At 54.8% G+C, this 10,382-nt stretch overlaps 2 protein-coding genes across 2 annotated transcripts in view; both read left to right on the top strand.

Annotated features, from left to right (window-relative positions):
• Window positions 1-1,264, top strand: part of GPS2 (G protein pathway suppressor 2) — a 6,117-nt gene extending 4,853 nt beyond the window's left edge. Inside the window, exon 4 of the mRNA XM_053933210.1 lies at window positions 1,137-1,264. Coding sequence (XP_053789185.1) covers window positions 1,137-1,264 — 128 coding nt within the window. The remainder of the gene's footprint in view (window positions 1-1,136) is intronic.
• Window positions 1,265-1,780: 516 nt separating this feature from the next.
• Window positions 1,781-10,135, top strand: EIF5A (eukaryotic translation initiation factor 5A). The gene is made up of 5 exons (XM_053933211.1): window positions 1,781-1,889; window positions 3,920-4,091; window positions 6,360-6,464; window positions 8,727-8,858; window positions 10,041-10,135. Exons 2-5 carry the CDS (start codon window positions 3,927-3,929, stop codon window positions 10,101-10,103), a joined length of 465 nt encoding a protein of 154 aa, XP_053789186.1. The 5' UTR covers window positions 1,781-1,889; window positions 3,920-3,926; the 3' UTR covers window positions 10,104-10,135.
• Window positions 10,136-10,382: the final 247 nt, after the last annotated feature.

Raw genomic sequence — 10,382 nt, forward strand, 5'->3', positions numbered from 1 at the left:
CCCGCACGAATTTGGGTTTTTTTGGGGTCATCTCCCCAAAATTTGGGGTTTTAAAGGCATTTTGGAGCTGATTTTGGGGCTTTTTAGGCCGATTTTGGGGGGCACCCCAAAATTTTTGGGGAGTTTCGGGTCGATTTTGGGGCTCCCCGCCCAAATTTGGGGTTTTTTTGGGGGCGTCCCTCTTGAATTTGGGGTTTTTTAGAGCGTTCTCCCCCAAAATTTGGGGTATTTTAAGGTATTTTGGAGTTGATTTTGGGGGGCACCCCAAGTTTTTGGGGAGTTTCGGGACGATTTTGGGGCTCCCCACCCAGATTTGGGGCTTTTGGGGGGCGTCCCTCTCGAATTTTGGGTTTTTTTGGGTCATCCCCCCAAAATTTGGGATTTTTAAGGCGATTTGGTGCCGATTTTGGGGGGCACCCCAAATTTTTGGGGAGTTTCGGGTCGGTTTTGGGGCTCCCCGCCCAAATTTGTTTTTTTTTTGGGTCATCCCCCCCAAACTTTGGGATTTTTAAGGCGTTTTGGAGCCGATTTGGGAAATTTTTGGGGTAATTTTTGGGGGACGCCCCCAAATTTTTTGGGCTTTTCGCGTTGATTTTTGGGCTCCTCGCCCAAATTTTGGTTTTTTTTTTTGGGGGGGTGTCCCACCAAAATTTGGGGTTTTTAAGGTGTTTCGGAGCCGATTTTTGGGTTTTTTTTTGGGCTGATTTTAGGGCGAACCCCCCAAAAAATTGGGGATTTTTTGGGGGGCCCCCGAAGTTTGGGGGTTTTTTTCTTTCCCCCTTTGATTTCGGGGAGGGATTTTTGGGATTTTTGGGGTCTCCCCCCCCCAGGTTGTAAATAAAGGTGAGAACAAAACAGCGGCGACCCCGAAATTTGGGGGATTTTGGGGACGTTTTGGGATTTGGGGGAATTTTGTGGGAATTTTGTGGGAATTTTGCGAATTTTATGGAATTTTGGGGGAATTTTGTCGAAATTTGGGGGAATTTTGGGGGTGGGGGAGGGGAAAAGGGGCGGGGCTCGCCCCCAAAATTGGGGAATTTGACCCCAAAAGTGGGGGGAGGGGGAGATTTTGGGGTGGGGGAGGGGATTTGGGGGGAGGGGCCCCCAAATTTCGGCCGCTGCCCCGCCCCTTTAAGCGCGGGCCACGCCCCTTCGAGGAGCCACGCCCCCTCTCGCGCCCCATTGGTGGATCCGCGGCAGCGCCGCCTCTGATTGGTCGAGAGCCTCGTGGCGCGCACGCGGGCCGGGAGGGGGCGCCACGTGAGCGCCGGCGGGCCGCGCATGCGCAGCGATTAAACCCCCCCCCCCCGGCGCGGTGCGTTCCTGGAAATTTACATAAATCTACATAACTCTACATAAATCCCGGCCGCTGGCGGTGAGGCGATCAGCGTCATTAAGCTCATTTGCATAACGAGCGCTGCCGGCGGCGTTGCCATGGCAACGACCCCCCCCCCCCCCAAAAAGGCGCCTGAGGTGAGGCTGGGCCTCGCCCGCCGCGTGCTCCAAATCTCGCGAGAACTCGCCGGCGGCGCCGCGCTCCCCTAGCGAAATCTCGCGACGGCACCGCGCTGCGCCGCGCTAATCTCGCGAGACCACGCCAACTGTTGGGCACGGCAAATCTCGCGAGAACCCGCGGGCGGGGCGGTGCCGCCAAGCCGTAACCCCACCCTCCCTCCCTGCGCGCATGCGCACACCGCGCTCCGCGCCGCCCCTCCCTTGTGTGCGCATGCGCGGCCCGCTCCGCCGCGCGGCCCCACCCTCCCCGCGCATGCTCAGCGCCGCTCCCCCCCCCGCCCCGGGGCGGGCGCGCATGCGCGGTGGGGCCCGGGGGTTGCAGCAGCTCCAGCGCGGCGGCGGCGGTTCGGGCTTCGGGGCTCGCGGGCTCGGCGGTGAGTCCGGGCCCTGCCCCGGGGGGCTCCGGGGGGCGGCCGCGCCTTTGGGGAGGTGGGGAGAAGCTCCGGGATCGCTCCCGATCCCTTCCCGCTGCGGTTTTCCCCTCAGGCCCGGCCTAGGCCGCGCCCGCCCGCCAGGGGGCCGCGTGGCGGCGGCGAGCGCGCGACAACCCCCCCCCCCCCCCCCAAATTGGGAGGAATTGGGGGATCCCCCCCATGGGCCTTATAAGGAAATGGGGGACCCCCGAAACTCCTCACATGGAAATGGGGGACCCTCGAGTTTCCATATAAGGAAATGGGGGACCCCTCGAGTTTCCATATATGGAAGTCGGGGACCCCCTAATTCCATATAAGGAAGTCGGGGAGACCCCGCCGCTCCTTATAAGGAAAGAGGGGAGCCCCCAACTCCTTATAAGGAAACGGGGGACCCTCAAAACTCCATATAAGGAAAGGGGGGAGCCCCCAGCTCCTTATAAGGAAATGGGGGGACCCTCAGAACTCCTTTTAAGGAATTTGGGGAGCCCCCAAGTCCATATAAGGAATTGGGGGGGCTCCTGTAAGGAAGGGATTCCCCTTCCCGTGTGAAAAGCTCGGGGAACCCCCCCCAAAAACCCCCAAAATTCCCCCCCCGGGACCCCCCAAAACCCCCCCGGACCCCCCAAAATTCTCCCCCCTCGATCTCCCAGAGGCCCCCAGGGGGCGATTTTTGAGGGGACCCCCCTGTCCTGGGGGCTGGGGAACCCCCAAAATTTGGGGTGGGGGGAGGGGCCAGGCCGGGTCCCCACGTGTGTCACCCCGCCCCTCCCCCCTCCCGTATTTTGGGGTCCCCCTGTGACCTCCCCCCCCCCCTCATTTTTGGGGCTCCCCAACCCCTTTGTGGGGTCCCGCCCCTCTTTTTTTTGGGGACCCCCCACCCCCAGCCCCTTTTTTTGGGGGTTCCCCGAGCCCTTTTTGGGGCTCCCCATTTTTGGGGTTCCCTTTTCCCCTTTTTTGGGGTCCCCACCCCCTTTTTCAGTTTCCCCCTCCCACCTTACCCCCAATTCTTGGGGTGCCCCGACTCTCCCTGACCCCCAGATTTTTTGGGGTTCTCCTTGGCACCCCCAATTTCGCTTTCCCCACCCTCTGAACCCCCAAATTTTGGGGTTCCCCGTCCCCTGATCTCCATTTTTGGCATCCCCAGCCCCTTTTCCAGCTCCTTTTCCAACTTTCCCCCCATTTTTTGGGGTCCCTGACCCCCCAGATTTTTCCTGTTCCACCTGACCCCCCAAATTTCACTTTCCCCATTTCCTGAACCCCCAAATTTTGGGGTTCCCCACCTTCTTAACCTCATTTTTGGGGTCCCCACCAACTTTTTTAGTTCTTTTTCTCACTTCACCCCCAAATTTTGGGTCCCCCGACCTTTTCCACCCCCCAAATTTTTCCAGCTCCCCCCCGACCCCCCAAATCCCACATTTCCCACCCCCTGAACCCCTAAATTTGGGGGTTCCCCACCTTCTTAATCTCATTTTTGGCATCTCCACCCCCTTTTTTAGCTCTTTTTTTTCACTTCACCCCCAATTTTTCAGCTCCCCCGACTTTCCCCACCCCCCAAGTTTCTTTGGCTTCTCCCTGACCCCCCAAATTTCTCTTTCCCCACCCTCTAATCCCTCAAATTTTGGGGTTCCCCACCCTCTTATCCCCATTTTTGTACTCCCCACCCCCTTTTTTAGCTCTTTCTTCCCCTTCACCCCCAATTTTTGAGCTCCCCCGACTTTCCCCACCCCCCAAATTTTTCCAGCTCCCCCCCGACCCCCCAAATTTCACCTTCCCCACTTCCTGAACCCCTAAATTTGGGGGTTCCCCACCTTGTTAACCTCATTTTTGGGGTCTCCACCCCCTTTTTTAGCTCTTTTTTTTCACTTCACCCACCATTTTTGGGCTCCCCCGACCTTTTCCACCCCCCAAATTTTTCCCGCCCCCCCCCCGACCACCCAAATCCCGCATTCCCCACCCCAAATCCCTCATTTTTTTTGGGGTTCCCCCCGCAGAGAGGCGATGGCCGACGACCTGGACTTCGAGACGGGCGACGCGGGGGCCTCGGCCACGTTCCCCATGCAGTGCTCGGCGCTGCGCAAGAACGGCTTCGTGGTGCTCAAGGGCCGCCCCTGCAAGATCGTGGAGATGAGCACCTCCAAAACGGGCAAGCACGGCCACGCCAAGGTAGCCACGGGGCCAGCAGGGGCCTGAAGGGCCCCGGGGAGAGGCCAGAATCCCGGGGGGAATCCCAAAAATCCATGGGGGAATGCCAAAAATTCCGGGGGAAATGCCAAAATCCCCGGGGAAATGGCAAAATCCCTGGGGGAATGCCAAGGGAAATGCCAAAATCCCCGGGGAAATGCCAAAATCCCCGGGGAAATGCCAAGGGAAATGCCAAAATTCCCGGGGAAATGGCAAAATCCCTGGGGGAATCCCAAAATCCATGGGGGAATGCCAAAATTCCCAGGGAAATCCCTGGGGGAATCTCTGGGGCAATGCCCAAATTCCTGGGGAAATGCCCAAATTCCTGGGGGAATCCCAAAATCCCTGGGGGAAATCCCAAAATCCATGGGGGAATGCCAAAATCTCTGGGGGAATCCCTGGGGGAATCCCAAAATTCCTGGGGAAATGGCAAAATTACTGGGGGAATCCCAAAATCCATGGGGGAATCTCTGGGGAAATCCCCAAATTCCTGGGGAATCCCTGGGAAGATCCCTGGGGAAACACCAAAATTCCTGGGGAAATGGCAAAATCCCTGGAAAAAAAAAAAAAAAACAACAAAATTCCTGGGGAAATCCCAAAATTACTGGGGGAATCCCAAAATTCCTGGGGGAATCCCAAAATCCCTGGAAAAAAACCCCAAAATTCCTGGGGAAATCCCAAAATTCCTGGGGGAATGCCAAAATTCCTGGGGGAATCCCAAAATTCCTGGGGGAATGCCAAAATTCCCGAGGAAATCCCTGGGGAAACGCCAGAATCCCTGGGGAAATCCCAAAATCCATGGGGGAATCTCTGGGGAAATGCCCAAATCCCTGGGGAAATGGCAAAATCCCTGGAAAAAAACCCCCCAAATTCCTGGGGAAATTTCAAAATTCCTGGGGGAATGCCAAAATTCCCGAGGAAATCCCTCGGGAAACGCCAGAATTCCTGGGGAATTCCCAAAATCCCTGGAAAAAAACCCCAAAATTCCTGGGGAAATCCCAAATTCCTGGTGGAATGCCAAAATTCCCGAGGAAATCCCTGGGGAAACGCCAGAATCCCTGGGGGAATCCCAAAATCCCTGGGGGAATCCCAAAATCCCTGGGGGAATCCCAAAATCCCTGGGGGAATCCCTGGGGAAACGCCAGAATCCCTGGGGAATTGGCAAAGTCCCTGGGGGAATCTCTGGGGAAATCCCAAAATTCCTGGGGGAAATGCCAAAATTCCCAGAGGAAATGCCTGGGGAAACGCCAGAATTCCTGGGGAAATCCCAAAATCCATGGGGGAATCCCAAAATCCATGGTGGAATGGCAAAATCCCTGGGGAAATGCCAAAATTCCTGGGGGAAATGCCAGAATTCCTGGGGAAATCCCAAAATTCTTGGAGAAATCCCAAAATCCCTGGGGAAATGCCAAAATTCCTGGGGAAATCCTTGGGGAAATGCCCAAATTCCTGGAAAAAAACCCCAAAATTCCTGGGAAAATCCCAAAATCCTGAGCTGAGGCATCGCCGAGGGGTTGAGGTTCCTGGGGAGATTCTTGGAGCCTTTTCTGGGCTCTGATTCCCCCCCAAAAAAAAAACCCAAAATGGCCCAAAAATTGGGGATTTAGGAATGCCAAGGTGGCCAAAATCCCAGGAGAGGCCCAAAATTCCTGGGAAAATCCCGAAATTCCTGGGAAAATCCCAAAATCCCGAGCTGGGTCAGCCCCGAGTGGTGGAGGACTCTCAGGGAGCATTTTTGGGGTCTGATCCCCCCTAAAAATGCCCCAAAAATGCCCCAAAAACCCAAAAATTTGGGGATTTGGGAATGCCCAGGTGGCCAAAATTCCGGGAGAATCCCAAAATTCCTGGGGGGGGTCCCAAAATCCCGAATTTCCCATCCAAATTCCCAAAAATTCCCCCAGAATCCCAAAAGTGAACGCTCCCAGTGCTCCCAGTTTGGATCCCAGTTTGGATCCCAGTGCTCCCAGTTTGGATCCCAGTTTGGATCCCAGTTTGGATCCCAGTTTGGATCCCAGTGCTCCCAGTTTGGATCCCAGTTTGGATCCCAGTTTGGATCCCAGTGCTCCCAGTTTGGATCCCAGTTTGGATCCCAGTTTGGATCCCAGTGCTCCCAGTTTGGATCCCAGTTTGGATCCCAGTGCTCCCAGTTTGGCTCTTACCCCACTCCCAGTCCCTCCCAGTCCCTCCCAGTGCTCCCAGTAACCCCTGTGTAGCTTTCCCAGTCCCTCCCAGTAACCCCGGTTCCCCCAGGTGCACCTGGTGGGCATCGACATCTTCACGGGCAAGAAGTACGAGGACATCTGTCCGTCCACCCACAACATGGACGTGCCCAACATCAAACGCAACGACTTCCAGGTGAGACACACACCTGTACACACCTGTGACACACCTGTGATACACCTGTGATACACCTGTACAGGTAACACACCTGTGATACACCTGTGATACACCTGTACAGGTAACACACCTGCACACATCTGTCCATCCACCCACAACATGGACGTGCCCAACATCAAACGCAACGACTTCCAGGTGAGACACACACCTGTACACACCTGTGACACACCTGTACACACCTGTGATACACCTGTGATACACCTGTGATACACCTGTACAGGTAACACACCTGCACACATCTGTCCATCCACCCACAACATGGACGTGCCCAACATCAAACGCAACGACTTCCAGGTGAGACACACACCTGTACACACCTGTGACACACCTGTGATACACCTGTGATACACCTGTACAGGTAACACACCTGTGATACACCTGTGATACACCTGTACAGGTAACACACCTGTGATACACCTGTACAGGTAACACACCTGTGATACACCTGTACAGGTAACACACCTGCACACATCTGTCCATCCACCCACAACATGGACGTGCCCAACATCAAACGCAACGACTTCCAGGTGAGACACACACCTGTGACACACCTGTGACACACCTGTACAGGTAACACACCTGTACACACCTGTGACACACCTGTGACACACCTGTGACACACCTGTACAGGTAACACACCTGTACACACCTGTGACACACCTGTGACACACCTGTACACACCTGTGACACACCTGTACAGGTAACACACCTGTGATACACCTGTGATACACCTGTACAGGTAACACACCTGTGATACACCTGTACAGGTAACACACCTGTGATACACCTGTGACACACCTGTACAGGTAACACACCTGTACAGGTGATACACCTGTGATACACCTGTACAGGTAACACACCTGCACACATCTGTCCGTCCACCCACAACATGGACGTGCCCAACATCAAACGCAACGACTTCCAGATGAGACACACCTGTACACACCTGTGATACACCTGTACACACCTGTGACACACCTGTGACACACCTGTACACACCTGTGACACACCTGTGACACACCTGTACACACCTGTGACACACCTGTGACACACCTGTGACACACCTGTGACACACCTGTACAGGTAACACACCTGTGATACACCTGTACGGGTGACACATCGGTGCACACCTGTGCAGGTAACACACCTGTGATACACCTGCACACACCTGTACAAGTAACACACCTGTGACACACCTGTGCGGGTAACACACCTGTGACACACCTGTACAGGTAACACACCTGTGATACACCTGTGACACACCTGTACGGGTGACACATCGGTGCACACCTGTGCAGGTAACACACCCGTGACACACCTGTCTCACCTGCACAGCTGATTGGGATCTAGGAGCGGTACCTGTCTGTTCATAGCTTACCTGTCCATACCTGTCTCACCTGTGCATACCTGTCTCACCTGTCTGTACCTGTTTGTCTCACCTGTCTCACCTGTCCATACCTGTCTCACCTGTCCGTACCTGTTTGTCTCACCTGTCTCACCTGTATGGCTGCTCAGGATCCAGGATGGGTGCATTGTGTATCTGTCCATATCTGTCTCACCTGTGCATACCTGTGTCTCACCTGTATCTCACCTGTACAGCTGATCGGGATCCAGGACGGGTACCTGTGTGTGTTACCTGTGTGTGGTACCTGTATCTCACCTGTCTCACCTGTCCATACCTGTATCTCACCTGTATCTCACCTGTCTCACCTGTCTCACCTGTCTCACCTGTATCTCACCTGTCTCACCTGTAGCTGATCGGGATCCAGGACGGGTACCTGTGTGTGTTACCTGTGTGTGTTACCTGTCTCACCTGTATCTCACCTGTCTCACCTGTACAGCTGATCGGGATCCAGGACGGGTACCTGTGTGTGTTACCTGTGTGTGTTACCTGTGTGTGGTACCTGTCTCACCTGTATCTCACCTGTCTCACCTGTATCTCACCTGTCTCACCTGTAGCTGATCGGGATCCAGGACGGGTACCTGTGTGTGTTACCTGTGTGTCTCACCTGTATCTCACCTGTATCTCACCTGTCTCACCTGTAGCTGATCGGGATCCAGGACGGGTACCTGTGTGTGTTACCTGTGTGTCTCACCTGTATCTCACCTGTATCTCACCTGTCTCACCTGTAGCTGATCGGGATCCAGGACGGGTACCTGTGTGTGTTACCTGTGTGTCTCACCTGTATCTCACCTGTATCTCACCTGTCTCACCTGTAGCTGATCGGGATCCAGGACGGGTACCTGTCGCTGCTCCAGGACAGCGGCGAGGTGCGGGAGGATCTGCGGCTGCCGGAGGGGGAGCTGGGCCGGGAGATCGAGCAGAAGTACGACTGCGGGGAGGAGATCCTGGTACTGGTCATACTGGTTTATACTGGTTATACTGGGAGGGACTGCGGGGAGGAGATCCTGGTACTGGTTTATACTGGTTTATACTGGTTATACTGGTTTATACTGGGAGGGACTGGGGGGAGGAGATCCTGGTACTGGTCATACTGGTTTATACTGGTCATACTGGTTATACTGGTTTATACTGGGAGGGACTGGGGGGAGGAGATCCTGGTACTGGTTATACTGGTTTATACTGGTTTATACTGGTTATACTGGTCTGACCTGGTCTAAACTGGTTTATACTGGTCTATACTGGTCCGTACTGGTCTGACCTGGTCTATACTGGTTTATACTGGTCCATACTGGCCCGTACTGGTTTATACTGGTCTGTACTGGTCTGTACTGGTCTGTACTGGTCCCTACTGGTCCGTACTGGTTTATACTGGTCTGTACTGGTCTGTACTGGTCCCTACTGGTCCGTACTGGTTTATACTGGTCTGTACTGGTCTGTACTGGTCCATACTGGTCCATACTGGTCTGTACTGGTCTGTACTGGTCTATACTGGTCTGTACTGGTCTGTACTGGTCCATACTGGTCCGTACTGGTCCGTACTGGTCTATACTGGTCTGTACTGGTCCGTACTGGTCCATACTGGTCCGTACTGGTCTGTACTGGTCCGTACTGGTCTATACTGGTCTGTACTGGTCTATACTGGTCCGTACTGGTCCATACTGGTCCGTACTGGTCCATAGTGGTCCGTACTGGTCTATACTGGTCTGTACTGGTCCATACTGGTCCGTACTGGTCCATACTGGTCCATAGTGGTCCATACTGGTCTGTACTGGTCCGTACTGGTCCGTACTGGTCTGTACTGGTCTATACTGGTCCGTACTGGTCTGTACTGGTCCATGCTGGTCTGTACTGGTCTGCACTGGTCCATACTGGTCCATACTGGTCTGTACTGGTCCATACTGGTCCGTACTGGTCTATACTGGTCTGTACTGGTCCGTACTGGTCCATACTGGTCTGTACTGGTCCATACTGGTCCATACTGGTCCATACTGGTCTGTACTGGTCCATACTGGTCCATACTGGTCTGTACTGGTCCATACTGGTCCATACTGGTCCATACTGGTCCATACTGGTCTATACTGGTCCATACTGGTCTGTACTGGTCCATACTGGTGGCCCCTCCCCCGCAGATCACGGTGCTGTCGGCGATGACCGAGGAAGCCGCTGTCGCCATCAAAGCCATGGCCAAATAAGGCAAGTGGGTGGGGCCAGGTGGGCGGGGCCAAACTAAATATGGAGAAAGGGGTGGGGCTGAGGCCAAATATGGTAAAGGGGGGGGTGGGGCTGGAGTCAAATATGGTAAAAGAGGCGGGGCTTAGGTCACATGAGGGGAAAGGGGTGGAGCTGCACCAAATAAGGTGGAAGGGGGGTGGGGTTATGACCAAATAAGGGAAAAGGGGTGGAGATTGGCATGTAAAGCAGGTGGGGGCGGGAACTTGGGGGTCCCCATTTTGGGTCTGGGGGGGGTCATT

Source organism: Vidua chalybeata, assembly GCF_026979565.1.
Source record: "Vidua chalybeata isolate OUT-0048 chromosome 36 unlocalized genomic scaffold, bVidCha1 merged haplotype SUPER_36_unloc_4, whole genome shotgun sequence".
Taxonomy (NCBI): Eukaryota; Metazoa; Chordata; class Aves; order Passeriformes; family Viduidae; genus Vidua; species Vidua chalybeata.

Coding starts and splice junctions, on each gene's coding strand:
- EIF5A (XM_053933211.1), top strand. CDS start 3,927: ATGGCCGACGACCTGGACTTCGAGACGGGCGACGCGGGGGCCTCGGCC. Junction 4,092..6,359: donor GCAAGCACGGCCACGCCAAG/GTAGCCACGGGG, acceptor CGGTTCCCCCAG/GTGCACCTGGTGGGCATCGA. Junction 8,859..10,040: donor ACTGCGGGGAGGAGATCCTG/GTACTGGTCATA, acceptor CCTCCCCCGCAG/ATCACGGTGCTGTCGGCGAT.